Genomic DNA, 20,787 nt, shown 5'->3' with positions numbered 1-20,787 from the left:
TAAAAATGAACGTGAGGCTATATCTCCGCAACGGTTTGGCGTATTGAGACCAAACTTGGTGTGTGATATAACAAGCATGACCTGAGACTACCTGCAGTGTTTCGGCGCAGTGCCCCCTAGTGGTCAGGAGATATGAAAAATGCATATTTTTGCTTATAACTTCTGAATGGTTTGGCCAAAATTCACAAAACAGGTATCTTTAGATTCGGTGCATCATGCCGAGTCGAATCATACCAATTTTTTCCATGTCAGCCATTTTGGGCGTCGGCCATTTTGAATTTAGTAAAAAAATGCAATATTTTAAGAACGCTTAGACTTTGTTATGACGAAAATCGGTATGCATCTTCGGCACCGTGCCCTGATGGTACACAACATTTTTTTAACTTCCCGTCACTCGTTGGTCCGATTTTCACCAAAATCGAGTCAGATGATCTTCAGACTGTGCTGACAAAATATTATGGATTTCGTGTCGATAAGCGAAACCGTTTTTGTACAGCGCTGCTACAAATTTTATGCATGTTGCCAAAATGATTCTAAGGCTATCTCTTCAAAGCTTTGACATAATGACAACAAACTTTGTGTGTGCCATTGCCACCTCACACAGATGATAAGCCATTTAATCACATTACTAGTGGTTGTATTTATGATTTTTCAGCCATTTCAATTACAATCATCCTAAAATTGCTTTTATTACTCATTGTTGTATTTGGTCTGATGCTCCATGCCATGCTTAGCTCCTCAATTAGCCTCTGGAGTGCTTGGCCCCGTGATTGCTGCTTGCAGCTATATTTATTATTATTATTCTCCAAAATGAATGGCATTTTTGAGGGCCTAAACATGCTCAAAAAGTCACGAAACTTTGCACACGCCCCAGAACTGGCGAAAATTTACATCTGATATGGGTTTCAGAAGGGGGTGTGGCAAAATGGCTTGACAGTGCCACCTATACACTTTCAGCGAAGTGCGCCTCAAGCTACGTTTTACATACTTGTACGAAAATCGGTATACACATATAACACACAAATACCTACAAAAAAGTCTCTATTTAAGTCTCTAAAGTAGTCTATTTTACATTTTCTCAGCAAATTTTGTGTCATTTTTGCCATTTTCAGGTGTCATACATTAACAAACTCCTCCAAGAGATTTGTTCAGATCAACAACAAATTTGGTCAGTCTAATCGAAATCCCTTTGTGACGTTAAATTGCGAAGATCTTGAGTTTCGTTGTCAGTGATGCGCGAGTCAGACAATTGTATTTACACTGCAATAAATATAGGCCTATCTGTTTCCACTACAATAGCTAAAAGATGTTCACCCTATCAGCAAAACTGCATAAATTAAATTAAATTTGAATTGTTTAAAACAATCTAAATATTACTTGGTCAGTGGAAATGAATGAGATTTAAAAGTTTTTTTTATGGATATTTTGATATATTTATTCTAAAACATAACAAGGATACTGGATGATTTTTGCAATAAAAATGAATGTGTATGTAACAAATGGCATTAATAGTCCGTATCCCCTTAATGTGTTGTACCTTTGACGGTGTTAAACATGGTGTCACGTGGATGGGAATATGCATGGAAATTATATGCAGATGAGGTTATGCATAGTAAAACTAGGCACCATATAAGGTGATTTCGGGGAGGAGACGGGGTGGAGATACACGTACGCACAGTCTTCATTTATAAAGAGTTTTTTTTGCAGGTTCTGGCATACGCTTGGTTTTATAAATCTGAAAACTTTTGTGCATATGCAAAATCTATCATTTGTGCGTACGTACACTTTTTGGATGAAATCTACGGAGAGTTTTATAAATGAGACCCCTGATGCTGACCTAATGGGCTAATTATATGGGCCATTTGAGTTACTGTTGAGTATCTGAGGCACAGTCACAATATAAATGTATCTGAATTGAAGTACACATAATCGTTCCATTTTTAAATCTGTCTGTCGAAAATTCTATCTTTTAAAATTACTAAACTAAAACTTTTGTTTACTGACTAAATGTGACTGTGTGTGTTTTGTATTTTATAGTGTGGACCATGGAGGAGAATCCAGGATTACAGAAGGACTACACAAATGTACGTCTACAAACACACACACACACAGTTTTAGTGATTGTTGTTGTGTTATAAATATCTCTGTTCTTGTGTTCAGATGCCTGTTTTCTCACGCTGGATCCAAACACAGCATACACTTGTCTCATTCTGTCTGATGAGAACAGAAAGGTTACATGTGTGGATGAGGATCAGCTGTATCCTGATCATCCAGACAGATTTAATGGGCATCTTGAGGTGTTGTGTAGAGAGAGTGTATGTGGACGCTGTTACTGGGAGGTTGAGTGGAGTGGGTGTGAAGTGTTTATATCAGTGTCATATAAGAGCATCAGCAGGAAGGGACGGGGTAATGAGTGTGTGCTTGGGCGTAATGATCAGTCCTGGACATTGTTCTTGTCTTCCCCTAGATCCTCATTCTTACACAATAATATCGAGACTGATCTGCCTTTAGTAACAAGCAGTAGAATAGGAGTGTATGTGGATCATAGTGCAGGAACTCTGTCCTTTTACAGCGTCTCTGACACAATGAGCCTCATCCATACAGTCCAGACCACGTTCACTCAGCCGCTCTGTGCTGGGTTTTGGGTTTATATCGAATCATCAGTGAAGCTGTGTTGATGAATCAGAATAGACTGACGAGACATTCTACCCGTAATGCTTTAAGCTGCACGATAAATCAGTAATAGTAGTAGATGTTATAGAGTCTCTTATTTTCTGCTGTGGATTATTTGTGTTCACATAGCTTCACTGAACAGCATCCATTATAGCTTATAGCCCAAAAGTACACATACTTGGAGAAATATTGATATATTTACACCTGCTGCAGAGGTGCAGTTATATTTCATCATGTATTTTGTCAAACTAATTCACACAAGGTTGCAAGAAAATGCTTTGTCTTCTAGAAAGACTTTTTATAAAAGGCGGGTTAATGTATATTGGAATCAAAGCAGTGTGGATTGGTAGGCCACGTATTGCCAGAATAAAGGCTAATAATGGCTGGATAAAAACAAAAGAATAATGATAAAGGAATAATGAGGATTATGTTTCATACCTGGCAGAGGTGTGAAAGGTTTGTCGAGTGTGAACAATAGAAACATGAATGGAGCAGTTTGCCGAGCCAGACATCAGGCAATAGCATGCAGGATGTTACAATCCCCATTCATCAGGCTTGTCATCAATGAACTACATTTCCCAGCATTCCTCTTGATTACCACCTGCACTCTGTCAGCCATCACATCTGCCACAGATTACCCTCTCATCAAGACTCACATTTAAGCAGTAACGTTTCCGTGTACTGAACAAATACAGCATTTTTTTTAACCACTGCACGAGCGGAACTTCACTAGAAACTTCCAGTTTTATTTATTGTTACATTTTATAAGAAACAAAATCTCATCTTTAAAATTGTCATTTTTTTCCGGAAATTCAAACAATAAATGCCGTTTTGACGCTCTTTGATGTGGCGTGACAGATCGCTATAAACACCTCAGTTCAAATGGCAGCGCGAGCATCCCTTCCTCTTTATTACTAGATTTAATGCAAAATAAACATGAATGAACATCTCATGCTCATCTAATCGCTCAATCAGTGTTTCGACTGCGGAAAGACGGCAATAAAACAGCTTGTAAACAAAACATCACGTAGCATTCCATTTACCTCAGGCAAGTCATTAGTGTCCACAGCTCGTTAGTGCGCTATAAATGAAGTCTAGAGAAGAGCATTTTGCGAAATATTAGACTATATACTCATTCAATTTTAACATTTAACATTATGACCAGTGACAGGTAAAGTGAATAACAATGATTATCTCTTCATCACGGCACCTGTTAGTGGGTAGGATATATTAGGCAGCAAATTTACATTTTGTCCTCAAAGCTTATGTGTTAGAAGCCAGAAAAATGGGAAAGTGTAAGGATTTGAGCGAGTTTAACAAGGACCAAATTGTGATGGCTAGACGACTGGGTCAGAGCATCTCCAAAACTGCAGCTCTTGTGGAGTGTTCCCAGTCTGCAGTGGTCAGTGGTCCAAGGAAGGAACAGTGGTGAACCGGCGACAGGGTCATGGGCGCTCAAGGCTCATTGATGCACGTGGGGAGCAAAGGCTGGCCCGTGTGGTCCGATCCAACAGACGAGCTACTGTAGCTCAAACTGCTCAAAGTTAATGCTGGTTCTGATGGAAAAGGTGTCAGAATACACAGTGCATCACAGTTTGTTGCGTATGGGGCTGCATAACCGCAGACCAGTCAGGGTGCCCATGCTGACCCCTGTCCACCGCCAAAAGCGGCAACAGTGGGCACATGAGCATCAGAACTGGACCACAGAGTAATGGAAGAAGGTGGCCTGGTGATGAATCATGTTTTCTTTTACATCACGTGGATGGCTGGGTGCGTGTGCATCGCTTAACTGGGGAACACATGGCACCAGGATGCATTGTTTGAACCTGTTCAAACAATATGGAATAAAGTTATTAACATTGGAGAAACTAGATAAAGAGAATAAGAACAACGAAAAAAGGGGAAAGACCACCTCCATATGCTCCTTCCTGAGATCTAACTGTAAATCAAATGCCTTTAGTACAGGGAAAATTTTATTTAAAGGGGCCAATAGAATTTGAGGGGTATGTATAAGACAGTAAGCGAAAGAGGTAAACAGAGCTGCAGAGATGAACATAGGAGAATGGTAGAGAACAGGAGAGACAGAGACATACACACAAGCCTGAGGGAGGAGCTGGAGCCATATAAGGAGATATTAAGAACATCAACACCAGTACCTCGACCAAAAAGAAAAGAAAGAGAACCGCCCATGAGGTGGAATTCTCTGAAACGAGAGCTGGATGAACTAGAAAGTGGATGTGAACCAATGCTGCTATGCCCAAGCCCACATTATTATGTTCAGAGGAAGCAGTACAAGCAAGTAGCTGAGACGCTGGTCATGCAAGATCTGGAATATCCAGATGACTGATTCCAAGTTCTTCAGCCGTAAAGTCAAAGAGGAGTAGAAGAACACAAGCCAGTAAGGACATCGAAATGGGGTGGACCCCCAACAGCTGAGTGCCCAATGCTCATCAAGCAAGGTCACGTCCAATACATACCCTGGGCAAGTCAAGATCTGGGGTCTCATTTATTAATGTTGCTACGCACAAAATGGGCATAGAAGTATGCGTACGCAATTCTCAATGCACATATCAGTGCAATTCTCAATGCACGCACCGTACGGACATTCTAGACAATGCGTACGCACTCTTTTTCCTGGAGTGAGAAAACTAATGAAGTAAACAAAGATTTTAAACTCTGTTTTCATTTTGATATTCACATTTACATTAAGTGTTCCACTCTCATTAATGGAGATAAGCACTGAAATTACATGAAGTCATTACGCACAAGTTAAACAAAAAATATATGAATTTAGACATTAAGGGTGCTTTCACACTTGGTTCGCTTGCCTGGTCCGAACCCGAGTTCGATTGCTTGCCCCCAATGGACTGCGTTCATATTATTTTATTTGGGTCCGAACCGCGGTTCGTTTGCGTCATCAAGCCAGCAGCTGTTTACCCCGTTGCTTAGTAACAGCGGCGCAGGAGAAGGCGGCAAATGCATAACATTGCTCTCTGCACTTTTATATATTTACGTTTTTGAACCGTTCGTTTTGTTTTGACTATAAAGCTTCGGTACATAACGGCACTTACGTCTGTCTTACGAATGCACTGCAAATGATCTAAAGAACGCTGAAGGCGAACAGAAATGAGATATAAAGCTCTCTGTTTGTAGCGCGTCAGTCACGCTTGTCAGGAAAGACGGAAACACACACACAAACACACATTTTTATCAAATAATACGTCATTTATAGCGGTTGACTTTCGCGATTTGGTACGATTGCGTTCACATCAGCAGCGAACCGTACCGGAGTTCACATGAACCGTACCCCAGACCACCCTTTTTAAGCGGACTCGGGTACGGTTCGCGGGTGCACACCCGAGTTCGGAAGACAGCGTTCACATCATCCAAATGAACCGAACTCTGACGTCAATCGAACCCGGGTGCGCACCAAAAGTGCTAGTGTGAAAGCACCCTTATAGTGGATGCGCTTGATCACTTTTCCTGTGGCGTGCTATGTTTTAATGACAGCGAGGAGTGCTATAGGTGCACAATAATTAATCTTTAAACTAAACTGCAGATCTCATGTTATGAGAAAATATTTTTAGCGATAACAATGATCAACGATGCGCACTCACTTGAATGGTCCATTGTCCAGCTTGAGTAGGTCCAATGATAATAGCTTACTGTACAATTGCAGCTGCACAGAGGTGTTGATGTCGTGTGAAGGCATCTCCACAACATTATGAAAAATACCACTGTATTTGAAGGGCACAACTTGAAGAAAATGGTAATTTGCACGTTCCCTTTTTAAAATATTTTGTCAGTGACTCGCCAAGACAGACAATTCTATTTGCACTGCAATAAACATAGGCATATCTGTTTCCACTAAAAATAGCTAAAAGATGTTTACCTTATCAGCAAAACGGCATAAATTTAATTTGAATTGTTTAAAACGATTGAAATACTATTTGGCCAGTGGAAAAGAATGAGATCAACTTTATTCTAAAATATTTATCTGGGAACTATTTTCTGAAAACTTTTGTGTGTACACAAAATCTAGCTTTTGTGTGTATGTAAACTTTTAGGATTAAATCTACGGAGAGTTTTATAAATGAGACCCCAGGATGCTTTGAATTCCCGCCTTCCAGACATTTATGAAGGTGCCGGAAAGTAGATCAAAACATTTGAAGAAAAAAAACAACTGGAAAACTTCTGACACTGGGTGACATCAAAGCCCTGCTCGCTAAATGCCTGGGAGACTGCAAGATGAATGACGTTCTCAAGCAGTCCGACCTTCTCCAAGCTGTGGACAGGCCTCAAGCAGATGGAGTCACCTTTGAAAAACATCGAAGAAACATATGGAAGACCCTGAGGGCAGAATACCAAATGTAAACTGATCCAGGGTTTCTAAAAGGAGAGCCAAAGAGGGAAACTGAGAACCTCACCACATACATTCAAAGATAACTGAGACGCTGGAAAAACGAAATGGAGAGAGATCCAGAGCATGACAAGGTACTGACAGCACTCTTCAGGTCCGCCATTGTGGAAGCCATGCCTGCAGAAGTAAGAGCGAAGCTGGAGGACGTGGTGGGCCTGAAGACAAACCAAGAGTTCAGAGACTATGGGGTTCATGCTGTGGAAAGGTACAGAAGACATGAACTAAAGGTGAAGAACCAGGAGAAGGAGCTGCAAAGAAAGCTGACTCCGCTACAGCTTGAGGAGCTGCTCAACAAGAAGAAAAAGGTTCAAGCGGTACAGAAGGAAGACCAGTCAGCAGTAATGGCACCTGTCACTTTGGTGCCCGTCAATGCACCTGCTGGAACAGTTAATACACCGCAAGGACCAGCACCAGTTGTCATCTATCTCGAGCCAGAACAGTTGAACAACAGAAATTGGAATAGACGACAACAAGAGGGACGTGGCAGGGGAAGAATTAACAACAATCAACAGAGAATAGGTGGCCCATCAGGAGTGTGTTGGGGATGCAATCAACCTGGACACAGCAGGAGAGCTGCCCCATCAATCCTTGGCAACAGAAACAACCCATGGCCACAGGAGTCATCTTTGGACAACAGCAAGTGCAAGCTCAAGCACTAGGCCCAGTCAACCCATAGTGTGGGCCTGGCCAATGTTATTAGGGCTGCCCAGAGAATCCTAAGTGGAGTACTCCGCTTCCAATGATATCACATGATGCTGATCAAGAACCGATGCTACAAGTTAAAATCAAAGGCAGGGCTAAGTCGGTTGTGATCAATATTAGGCTGTGTTTACTTGTTTGAACCCAAATTATGCCTTGCACCTCCCCAAGTCTGGAAAATAAAGACCGTAGGATTCTCGGGGGTAATACGGCTCCTTCCTATGACAACCCCTATAAGCATAAGAACAGAAATTGGAATAGACGACAACAAGAGGGACGTGGCAGGGGAAGAATTAACAACAATCAACAGAGAATAGGTGGCCCATCAGGAGTGTGTTGGGGATGCAATCAACCTGGACACAGCAGGAGAGCTGCCCCATCAATCCTTGGCAACAGAAACAACCCATGGCCACAGGAGTCATCTTTGGACAACAGCAAGTGCAAGCTCAAGCACTAGGCCCAGTCAACCCATAGTGTGGGCCTGGCCAATGTTATTAGGGCTGCCCAGAGAATCCTAAGTGGAGTACTCCGCTTCCAATGATATCACATGATGCTGATCAAGAACCGATGCTACAAGTTAAAATCAAAGGCAGGGCTAAGTCGGTTGTGATCAATATTAGGCTGTGTTTACTTGTTTGAACCCAAATTATGCCTTGCACCTCCCCAAAGTCTGGAAAATAAAGACCGTAGGATTCTCGGGGGTAATACGGCTCCTTCCTATGACAGCCCCTATAAGCATAAGACTGAAAGAGAAATAAGAATACCAATCCTAGTCTCAGAACATACACCTATAAATATGTTGGGCAGAGATGCCATATGCAAATTTTATGCATATTTTGCAGATATGGTGCACCCCAGAAGAAATTTATATAGATGATAGGGCAATTAGAAAATTTGTGTCTCAACATTATAACAAATACAAGAACCATGTGCTAACAGATATTGGTTGGAGATTTAAAAGATGTAGAAAAACCACTAAACAAATGGGAAAGATACATAAGGGAACAGCTTAGTGAGCCAAGTCTGCCAAGTCTGATGAAAACAAAGACCCAGATTTTGAAAAAATATGTTTAGCAGACACAAAAGGGTTAAAAGTTTCCATGATCTCACAATATATAATAATAGGACCAAGAGGTGCAGCTCTGCAGATAGACAGGGAAGAATTAATTGATAAATGGTTTGAAGTGCCAAACTCAGTTCCCCATGTCACTTTATATGGAAATTTAGATTGTGTTTCTAAAGATCTAGGACCCATGATGAAAAAAAGCAAGTGGGAAGCCACAGAAAATCCTCTAATTTTCCAATCAGCAGATAAAGCATAACTTAAAATTTTGTGTGTCGCTCCAAAGTTAGACATCCCAAGAATTGTAATAAACAAAAAATAAACAGAAAGATAAAGGACATCAGACAAAGCAAACTGAACTACTAAAAGAAATGGAGAAAAAAGTACCACCTGAATTATGGTCTAAACATGACACAGATGTGGGATTAGTCAAGTCAGCTAACCCAAATAGAATAACACTTAGACCTGCAGCTAATATGCCTAGAAAACCACAATACCCTTTAAAACCAGAAGCAGAAAAGGGAATCAAAAAGACAATTGAAGGGTTAATGAAAGCAGGAGTGCTTGTTGAAACAACTAGTTATTGTAACACCCCACTATTGCCAGTGGCTAAAGCAGATAAATCAAAATGGCATTTGGTGCATGATTTGAGACCATTTGAAATCAGTGTGACTATGTACATTGTTATAAATGATATTCAAAAAATTGCAATAATGTCACTGGGAAAAGTGTATTCCTATTGTCCAGAAGAATGTTTTGTTATGCTAAAGAGCAAAGACTTCCACAAATTCTATAAACAGCAAGGGTTGGGGGTGAATGTCGACGAATAGATATAAGAATTGACATCAAGAAAAGAGAGACCCCTGTAGCTTATGTAATCGATCGCAAATTGGAGTATGACTGTTTTAACTAATCAAAAGGGAAACATGACATGGGAAAATTAAAAAGGAATTGTGCAATAATCTGGCATCTGGACCAAGATATGTATATTATGATTTAAGCCCCGTTCAAACTGCCAGCGACACACAGCGACATGCTCCCATTCATTTTCAATGGAGAGCTGGCGACTTCCGGCGACACAAGCAACAGTGACCGTTAGCGACAGAATGTGGGCATGTCAAGCGATGCGAGTCAAGCGACAACATTTAAGAATTGTTTAACTTTATGCAAATGAACAGCGAATTTCGCGAGCGACAACCAATAGGAGTGAAGGATCTGTCAGTGGCGCGCTCACGTCACCGTCTCGAGTGCAGGCAAGACAGGACAGATTTCCTGAGCGATTTCACTGTTTTATATGATTTAACCTTAACCACATACATGAATATAAAAAACATGATGCGTAGCAAAGAAACTGTTGGCTGTCTAAGTGAGTTTAATTCATACATTGATGATTCGAGTTGTTAATTATATGATGCAGTGAGCAGCACCGGTTAATGATTTAATGCACGAGCACTGCTGTAGTTTATATAACAACACTCTCCAACAGCAGAATGGTACTTTTATTTCTTTTAAGTCTAATTCCTAGTCATAATAGAATTATATCTTAGTTTTACCTGAAATATATATAGTTTGTGATAGCATTTTCTAAAGATATGTCCAGACGTGCAGTCTACCAATAACATTAGAGCGACAGCAGTAGGAACGCCCACAAGCGTCTTCACGGCGTCTAGCGACATACAGCGAAAAAGTCGCTGACAGTGTGAACGGGGCTTAAGGAGTGCTCAAATCATTCAGTCTGATATATGCTACAGCCACTGTAAAGATGAACATGACAATCATAAAGGTCAAAGACACAGAAGCAACTATAAGTTTTCCCCAAATTCGCACCATGGAAGATCAATCCGAAGCAATAGTCAGATTATTAGTGGGTATCTTGAGAGAAAAAAAAAATTATGGGCAACATCACCAAAAGGCTGGAAAGGCATTTGCACCAGAATAAGTCTGTTACAAAGGTTTAACAATGATTGAAGGGGACTTAAATAAAACTGAACAGCCCCCACCAAAAAGACACAGAGTAAAAAGAGCCTATGAAACAGACCTAAATGTGTACTTAGATTTAATTGGCCAACCAAGAGGATTACCAGAGCAATATAAAGCTAGAAATGAGATAAAGTCTGGATTTGAGTCTATATTCATATGGATAACCCCAAATAAGATCACAGAGTGGATCAATTATATTTACTATAATCAGCAGAGATTCATTAATTACATTGATAATGCATTGAAAGCTCTGGGAGAACAATTGGGTCCTAGAAGTAATATGGTATGGCAAAACATACAAGCACTGAACTGGCTTTTGCCCGAAAAAGGGGGTGTATGTGTAATGTTTGGAGCTGACTGTTGTACTTCTATTCCAAAAAATACAGCCCCAGATGGATCATTCACCAGAGCTATGAAGAAACTGAAAAAACCTGAGCGATCAATGCTGCAGCCAAACAGATGAATGTGTCAGTGAAGCCATCTGGAATTGACATTGGGTATACCAACATGCATACAGTGGGTCCTGGACTGGATGAGCTAGATGAAATTGTGTAAAATCTTCCGGAAGAAAACAACCGAGTGGTAGGGAAGGGGTGCCTTTTATTTTCCATTCTTTATTTTTACATTGTATTGTAATTTTGGTAGAAAGGGAGTTAGTATCTTCATTGTATTTTCTTTTTTATATTATGTAGTATTATTAGAATATCTGGGTAGAGTAGGCAGGAAGTTAGAGGGGTGTTGTTTATTATTTTGGCATATGCCCCTTCCTGAAGTCATATATTCCTGAAATCATTTATGCTAGAATCATTCATTTTGAAAATCATTATTTCTTTGAAATGAATCAAATATAAAATGTGATTGTTTTGTGGAAAGACAAGGGACAGTGAAGGTTTTAAGCAGGTCATTGTCCATGTTAAGAGAGAGAAAATACAGGGAAGATGAAGAAAAATTGAACATATTTACCTATTATTTGAAAGTAGTCAATCAATTAACCATTATTATCAGCATATAGTCTGTTTCTCTTAACACTGGGAGAGTCATCACTGGAAAGCATGAAAAGAAGAAAGGATCAACGAGTGCCTTAGCGCTTGGCAGCATGAGTAGATTCAACTGGAGGTTTAAAAACCCACTATCTACTCCAAAACTGGATAGTGCTTGGAGGGCAATGAGATTTGCCTGAAAGCTCCTCTGGCATTGACGAACAACATCACCAGATAGCACTCCAGGCTACCGGGAATGCCTGGAGTTCCTCTGGCAACGTGGGATGAACCAGTGCATAATTTCTTACATTTCTTTGTTTTATTGATATTGATTTTAATAAGTTCAATCATCTGACTAATTATTCATGTACTCTACATAACCATGACAACCATGGGCAAGGCTAAGATAGTCCACGCACATGCTTTAATACACATTGTTGATTTATTTTTCATTGTTTTGACCCCCCAAGAATGTTTAGGTAGGGAGGCGGAAACTTTTACTCTTCTCTAGTCAACCGTGAGGAGAGATGTTTGTATCTGACTTCCTCCAGAGTGCACCATCATGAAGAAGCCATTTGTTAAGAGGTACTGGAGGACCATTATTGGTTCATAGATGGAAGGAAGAGGTGGACTCATGGTTTTGCACTCTGGGTAAAGGGTTTAGAGGTGAGACTTGGTAAAGTCTCAGAGGGGGGAATGTGTTGTGATATTTTATTCAAAAATATGATGTATGGTTATAATTATAATCAATATACTAATCAATTTGGTGATTGTTCTGATGATTGCTTCAATATTGGATGTCTTAATATAGACTGTGAGTCTTAGGTGCCCTCTAATGGGCAAGTATGATGCTTTCCATTGGGCAGCACCAATGAATTAGAGTGAACCAGTGAACTTTGGGTGACTTCCAAGAATATGTCAAGGATGGCACAAACAAGTATGATAAATGGCCTTTGAGGACACCTGCATCCAGGGGGAGGGTGAGACTAAAGTTAGTAGGAAAATGATTCCAACTAGCAGGAGTTTAAAATTTAAAAAGTAAACCAGGAGCAGTAAGGATTAATTGTAGCAGAACTAGTGGAGAAAGACCAATCAGAGGCCGAATTGTAATTTATTTGGTTGAAAAGACTGATAAGAACAAGGTATAAATATGGGTGCCCAGACAGATAAAGATTCAGATGCGGTGACCGTCATCTCGGCTTTGTTGCTTTGTCCAATAAAGTCTTATTTTGACATCTGGAACTCTGCTTCTTGAACTTCATTTACTACATTGAGAAGACCATTGTTACACGACTCACTCTAGTAAGAACTCAAACTCCAGCTGGTCCAAAATGCAGCAGTTAGTTTATTAAGTGCACTGAGCAGCCACCCTATAATCTAACTGATGACGAAGAATTAACAGAGCGGCCATCAAGTGTTAGACAGTGTTTTAGGTTATTACATGTGGAGGTTTTTGGTCTGATAATTAACACGTCTGTTTTTTTGTTTTTGTTTTTTTTAGTTTAGCAATAGGAAATTGCTAGTCATCCAGTTTTTTATATCAGCTATGCATTCCATCAGTTTTGCGAATTGGTGTGTTTTGTCAGGTCACGAAGAAATATAGAGCTGAGTATCATCAGCATAACAGTGAAAGCTAACACCATGTTTCCTGATGATATCTCCCAAGGGTAACGTGAAGCGTGAAAACAGCCAAAAGACCATCAGTTGCATTTGGTTGAAAAGACTGATAAGAACAAGGTATATGTATGGGTGCCCGGACAGATAAAGATTCAGATGCGGTGACCGTCATCTCGGCTTTGTTGCTTTGTCCAATAAAGTCTTATTTTGACATCTGGAACTCTGCTTCTTGAACTTCATTTACTACATTGAGAAGACCATTGTTTGCTACACGACTCTAGTAAGAACTCAAACTCCAGCTGGTCCAAAATGCAGCAGTTAGTTTATTAAGTGCACTGAGCAGCCACCCTATAATCTAACTGATGACGAAGAATTAACAGAGCGGCCATCAAGTGTTAGACAGTGTTTTAGGTTATTACATGTGGAGGTTTTTGGTCTGATAATTAACACGTCTGTTTTTTTGTTTTTGTTTTTTTTAGTTTAGCAATAGGAAATTGCTAGTCATCCAGTTTTTTATATCAGCTATGCATTCCATCAGTTTTGCGAATTGGTGTGTTTTGTCAGGTCACGAAGAAATATAGAGCTGAGTATCATCAGCATAACAGTGAAAGCTAACACCATGTTTCCTGATGATATCTCCCAAGGGTAACGTGAAGCGTGAAAACAGCCAAAAGACCATCAGTTGCAGCACAGTTCTTCGTCACTTCATGGGATTTCTGTTGCTGCTCCATCTCGTTTCCTTTAGAAAGGGAGGTTATCTCTTTTTCAGGGGTGTACTCGAGAGTTAAAGGTCCTGCAGTAAGGAGAAATTCATCAGTGTCCTGAGCATCCGTGAGGTCAAGATTACATTCACTTTTCATGAATCTGCTGAGTAGTGAGTTGGTAATTGATAGTGTAAGTTCTTCATTTCCTATTATGAATGTTAGAGTGCCATTGCATTTTGTGATGTAACTTGATTGTCTGCATAAGATTTTACAAGTCTGACATCTGTGAAACAGCTTTTGAAGACACGTCTTTTTGAGGAGTGTGGCATTTTAGACAGTTTCATAACACGTATTGTAGCGCCTTCAACTGGTCAGGTCAGGTGGTTTAGTGAGACCGTATGAGGGATGGTTTTGTTTGGTGCTGTAGGCGAAATTGGAACACACTCTTTGGGTGGTATGTGTAGGAAGTGCTTCAGATCTGTGACATCAATTGCGCTTTCTCGAGTGGCCATCACATCAAATGTTTGTCATCTGTCAGGCCTACAAAGTGCAAAACAAAACAAAAACATGCACGTAAAAAGAAATCAACTAATAATGACTGTCCTTTCTGAATACAAAAACATATTAATAGTGAATTAGTATGTTACTGAGTTGTATATTTCCCTACTTGGAGTGTTACACATGTAAAAATATGACACTGCTCAGTGCTCACCCCTGCACTCTACACTTTGCATTGAATAGCTGGTTGTAAATAGTAGATATGTGAAGTTTACAATCATTTTCATTGACTTTTACCCAGAAACAGATTCACTTTAATCCACTCAAGCAAAAAAGGAAGTCTGACATTTACCACTCTTTACACAAACGTTGTTACAGCAGCTAAAAGTCCATTGCCCATAAAGGTACTGAATGATTAGTAAACATTTATAAACATTTGCAAATGATGAATAGTTTCACCTTTTGATTGGGTACTGCAAAAAAATGAACAAATGATTCATAAATGATTTGTTAAGATGTGTAAATAGTAGAAGTCTACAAATTTGATCAGACTGTGTTATAAACAAAAATTGATATTATTAGAAATGTCAGACTTCCTTTTTTGCTTGAGTGGATTAAAGTGCATCTGTTTCTGGGTAAAAGTCAATGAAATGATTGTAAACTTCACATATCTACTATTTACAACCAGGTTGTAAACACATCTTAACAAATCATTTATGAATAATTTGTTCATGTTTTTGCAGTACCCAATCAAAAGTTGAGATTATTCATCCAAATACACAAAATAATGTTCTTTTTAGCAGCATCATATGACCCCTTTAAAGCAGAGGTACACTCATATACCTGAATATAAGCATTGCCACGATAGCACGGAGCGGATCACATGCGCGAGTCGGCGCAGACCACAAAATGTATCGGAGCTATTTTAATTCTACACAGAATGCTATATTTTATAGCAATATGGATGAGATTGTGGCTGGCATACCCTGTCAAATGCGGCTTTACGGTGCTCAACGGCTCTAGCCCAAGCTGCTTATTTTAAAAAGGGGCGGGGCTGCTTGATATGTCCCACCCTGTCTTCCTGTTTCAGTTAAAATGACGTCAACACAGAGTAACGCTGCGTGTTTCTAAGCATTTCAGGGGACCTTTAAAGGAGTATTGTGTTTTTACTGCATTAGCCTTCTCCAAACAGACGTCCGCATTGGCCAAAAATGCAGAGCAAGCATTCGTTTCTCAAGGCTTCCGTAACTGGAAACATGGTCCACAAGCCTTTGAGAAGCATACGAACAGCAAAGCACACAGCATTGCAGTGAACACATTCATACACTCAGAAAGGTCGATAAAAGTGCAACTGTCCAACATTTCAAAAACCGCACAAGAGGAGGCAAGTTTAAATTTGTTAAAGGTAGTGAATGCTATTATTAAATACCTGACCCAACAAGGCTTGCCTCTGAGGGGACACAACCAAGAGGAAGGAAATTTCCACCAGCTTCTCCTCTTCATGACAGAGAGTGATCCTTGTCTGGCAAGCTGGCTCAAACGAAATCACTGCTACACAAGCCCTGCGATTCAAAATGAAATAATGAATTTAATGAGCAACAGTATAATTCGCGAAATTGCACAGGAAATTGCTGCTTTACCAGTAGTGCAATATTCAATAATAATGGATGGGACACAGGACATCAGTGGTGTTGAGCAGGTGTCTATCTGCATACGTTATGCTGACACAGACCTGGAACCAAGAGAGGAGTTTGTTGGCCTTTATGAAGCTTCTTCCACAACTGGTGAGCAAATAGGCAAGATTGCTTCTGATGTCCTCCTCCGTCTAAACCAGAGGTGCCCAAACTAGGGCCCACTTTGGCCCGCAGTAACCTTTGATTTGGCCCGCCATGCCATATATGAGAGGAAAAAAAAAAAACTAGACGCAGATTTTCATTTCTAATTTAACATAACACATTTTTTTGAGCTACAAAAATGTAAATTAAAATTAAATGTAGAAAATATAAGTGAATTAGATTTTTTTTTTAATAACATGCGCACTTCATGTGCTTTGCGACGCTCAACGTCAATGAACATTCGGGCAATAATGGAGAGGTCGAGGCAGTGGCACACGGACAAAAGAAAATGTAAAAAAGTTTGGCAAGATGCTTTTTTATTTACCGAAATCAATTCAAGGGCAGTATGTCTAGTTTGTAAACAGTCAGTTGCTGATTTGAAAGAGTACAATATCCGTCGTCATTATGAAGCAAAACATTCTCAAGCTTTCTCAAAGTACAGTGGTGAGGCGCGAAAACAGAAGGCTAACGAGCTGCTTGCTAAACTTCGATCTGAGCAGAACGCGCTGCTACGTCCATCATCAACTCAAGAAAGTGCCACGCGGGCCAGCTATCAGATTTCCGCACTAATTGCTAAAAGTGGAAGAGCCTTCGCTACTGGAGAATTTGTCAAAGAATGCCTCGCTGTGGCTGCAGAAGCAGTGTGTCCTACCCAGACGCGAATGTTCTCGCAAATCAGCTTGTCAAGGAATACCGTTACCCGACGCATAGAGGACATGGCACAAGACATCGGTGAGCAAATCAAGGCAAAGGCAGGTACCTTCTCTGCCTTTTCAATAGCTTGTGACGAGAGCACCGATATATCAGATTCCGCACAGCTGTTGCTATTTCTACGTGGAGTAAATGAAAATTTCGAAGTAACACAAGAGCTGGCTGGCATCGAGACCCTTTCTGGTACTACTAAAAGAGAGGATCTGTTTTTTGCTGTTGAGAGAGTTTTGAAAAAGAATGAATTAAACTGGGAGAATATGGCTGGCATTACAACTGATGGAGCCCCGGCAATGGTAGGGAGGAAATCTGGCCTTGCTACCTTAGTGTCTCAGAAAGTCAGTGAATGTGGGGGAAAAGTGGTTAAGTACCACTGTATTTTACATCAAGAACAGCTATGTGCCAAATCCATCGGGCTTGTGGGTGTGATGCGTGACGTCGTTAAAATTGTCAACAATATACGCTCCAAAGCGTTGTCTCACTGGCAATTCAAGGTACTGTTGGATGAGATGGATGCACAATATGGTGATGTGTTGTACCACCAGGAGGTTAGATGGCTGAGCCGAGGAAAAGTTCTCAGGAGATTTTTTGATCTGCATGATGAGATCAGAGTTCTTCAGGAAAGCAAGAATGGTAATATTCAAGTGTCCACGGAAAAGAAATGGCTTTCTGACCTGGCTTTCCTTGTGGATGTCACAGAGCTGCTCAATGTTTTGAATGTTCAGCTTCAGGGAAAAGACCAGATTATCCCCCAGCTTTTTGATCATGTCAGAGCCTTCAAACAAAAACTACTGCTGCTCAGAAGACATCTGTCAGCAGGTAACATTCACAATTAAAATATTCACCAACTTTACAGATCTTTTTTATGCACCAAGAGCTTGTAACACTCCAAAGAGAAAGGAAAAATTGAAATCGCATCATATGACCCCTTTAAATTATCATGGATTAATGCAGTGGTTCTCAAATGGAGCGCACAGTGAAACTGTAGCAGGTGTTTTTCATTGCAGGTTTTTCCATTTAGAAAATGTTTACGTTTTTATAGTTTTTAGAGAAATTATTTTGTAGTGATAAGAGGTGGGGTGGGGTTTTTTTAGGGGGGGATTATTTTTAAAGGTTTAAAGGGGGGCGTGACCAAAAAAGTTTGAGAACCACTGGATTAATAGATTAATTTCCCTCTTTTTGTCAGTTATTTATTCTATTCGCCTCCCTTTTTACATGCCTGCTTTTCTTTCACTCCCAGTCTCACATTGTTCCCTTCTCGTTCTCTCTCACCGCACATCCAGGGAATTTAGCCCATTTTCCCTGTCTCAGAGAGGCAGGCATGATGAAAGAGGAGGTCCCAGAGTATGATGCTGTTCTCAGCAACCTTATCCAGGAGTTTGACAGTCGCTTTGAGGACTTCAGACAGAATGCTACTGACTTTGAATTGTTTGCTCAACCCTTCACCATCAGTGTGAACACAGTCAGTGACGATCTTCAGATGAAACTAATTGAGCTTCAGTGTGATTCAGAACTGCAACTCAAGTTCAGGTCCCTTCCCTTGACAGACTTCTACAAATGTGTCCCAGCAAACAGGTACCCAAAGATGTGCAAACAGGCACAAGTGATGCTGTCTCTGTTTGGCAGTACCTACCTCTGTGAGCAGACTTTCAGTCTGATGAACTTGAACAAGTGTAAACTGAGAAGCAAACTAACAGACTCTCACCTACACAATATCCTGACTTTGTCTGTAAGTCAGCTGCAGCCCAATTTGGAAAAACGTTTGAAAAATAAGGACCAGTTTCATGTATCTCATTAGAGTTCACTGAAATTGCAAGCATATTGGTGGTATTACAGCTTGAAAAGCTGTATTAGGCATTGAACGGCATTGTACTGTAAATAAGATTCTTATTTACAGTACAGTGCAGTTCAATGCAGCTATTTTATATTAATGTTGTATAGTACACAATTAACTTTGTTTATAATTTTTCATTGTAATATAAGTTAATTTTGAACTATAAAACATTAAAATAAAATAGCTGCATTGAACTGCACTGTACTGTAAATAAGATTGTTTCTACATTTTCATTGTAATAAGTTAATTGTGAACTATAAAACATTAAAATAAAATAGATTGAAAAGCTCTATTAGGCATTGAACTGCATTGTATGGTAAATAATCTTATTTACAGTACAATGCAGTTTAATGCAGCTATTTTATATTAATGTTTTATAGTTCACAATTAACTTATATTACAATGAAAAATTATAAACAAAGTTTTCATTGTAATATAAGTTAATTGTGAACTATACAACATTAATATAAAATAGCTTGAAAAGCTGTATTAGGCATTGAACTACTTGTTTCTACGTTTTCTATAAAACTTTGTAATTTGCTTAACTAATGCAGTTTTAATTTTAAAGTAATGTTTTTCTGTTTATTTATTTTAAAATATGAAATAAATGAGGGGAAACCATAGCAATTTACCGCTTGCTACCTTTGTTCATTGTGGCCCACACTGGGTGAACTTGGTCACACCAGCAGCCTGTTCAGCCGGACCAATAATTCGGGATTTTCTGCAATGGATCCATGAGCTGGGCTGTTTATTTGGCCAGTCAGGCAAATTTAAAACAATTTTTAAGTCTGTGGCAAAATCTATATCTGGCTGCTATACAACACTGAAACCTTTGTGTCCAACTAGATGGACAGTGCGTACACCAGCCATCAATTCTGTCCTCACCCAATATGAAGCTGTCTTGACAGCACTGGAGGAAATGGCATCATCCAGCACACATGACAATGCCTCCAAAGCCAATGGCCTTCGAGGAAACACTGTTTTTGGACTGCTGTTGGCACAGGACATCATGATAGGTCTTGAAGGCCTGAACACCTCACTGCAAGGGAGAGAAGCAACAGTCGGAGGCATGCTAAGTGCAGTTGAGTGTGTCAAAAATGGCTTTCAGAACAAAAGATCAGATGAAAGTTTCAGAGAGCTCTACATACAGGCATCTGAGGTGGTAACATCACTGGACCTTGAGGTGATAACAGTACCACATTTAAGAAGGCCTTCTACAAGACATGCTGGCCCAGCTCAGCCCTACATTCTGACTACAGCTGAGGAGTACTATCGTGTGCAGTTCTTCCTAGTTCTTGATACAGTGATGACACAGCTGACGCATCGATTTGAACAGGAGGGTCTGCGCAACATTTTCATGCTTGAAAATGTCCTAATCTCTGGACAAGTCAACAACATTGTTGAACTGTACTCAGAGCTGGAATCCCAGTCCTTAAAGGTGCAGATGGCCATGTTTCGTGCAAATTATAAATACCAAAGTTGTACAGAAGTGGTCAATATTTTGAAGAACATGGTACCTGAGGTCCGTAGACTCTTCAAGCAAGTGGAGACTCTGGTCCTCTTACTTATCTAGCGTAGCGTTAGTTCTGGCAGGTCACGTTAGTCAAGCTCGCATCAGCTGACTCTCAGCTGATCCCCATCAACCTATGGGAATACGACACATATATGAATGCTTAGATAGCCAGAACAGAACCATACTGCCAATCCAAACTGTATGCTCATTGTCAGTCATCTTTGACGATAGTGGTCCTGACAGAACTCGTGGTTCCTGCATCA

The 20,787-nt window shown here is 40.1% G+C and overlaps 1 protein-coding gene across 1 annotated transcript in view; it reads left to right on the top strand.

The window, feature by feature from the left end:
• The window catches only part of LOC107741456 (NACHT, LRR and PYD domains-containing protein 3-like), a 34,390-nt gene extending 31,712 nt beyond the window's left edge, over positions 1-2,678 (top strand). Inside the window, exons 11-12 of the mRNA XM_016554187.1 lie at positions 2,038-2,084; positions 2,161-2,678. Coding sequence (XP_016409673.1) covers positions 2,038-2,084; positions 2,161-2,678 — 565 coding nt within the window. The remainder of the gene's footprint in view (positions 1-2,037; positions 2,085-2,160) is intronic.
• The last annotated feature ends 18,109 nt before the right edge of the window (positions 2,679-20,787 follow it).

Source organism: Sinocyclocheilus rhinocerous, unplaced genomic scaffold (assembly GCF_001515625.1).
Source record: "Sinocyclocheilus rhinocerous isolate Xijiao unplaced genomic scaffold, SAMN03320098_v1.1 scaffold2843, whole genome shotgun sequence".
Lineage (NCBI taxonomy): Eukaryota > Metazoa > Chordata > Actinopteri > Cypriniformes > Cyprinidae > Sinocyclocheilus > Sinocyclocheilus rhinocerous.
The sequence above is the reverse complement of the archived record's forward strand: the minus strand, read 5'-3'. Positions and strand labels throughout refer to the sequence as shown.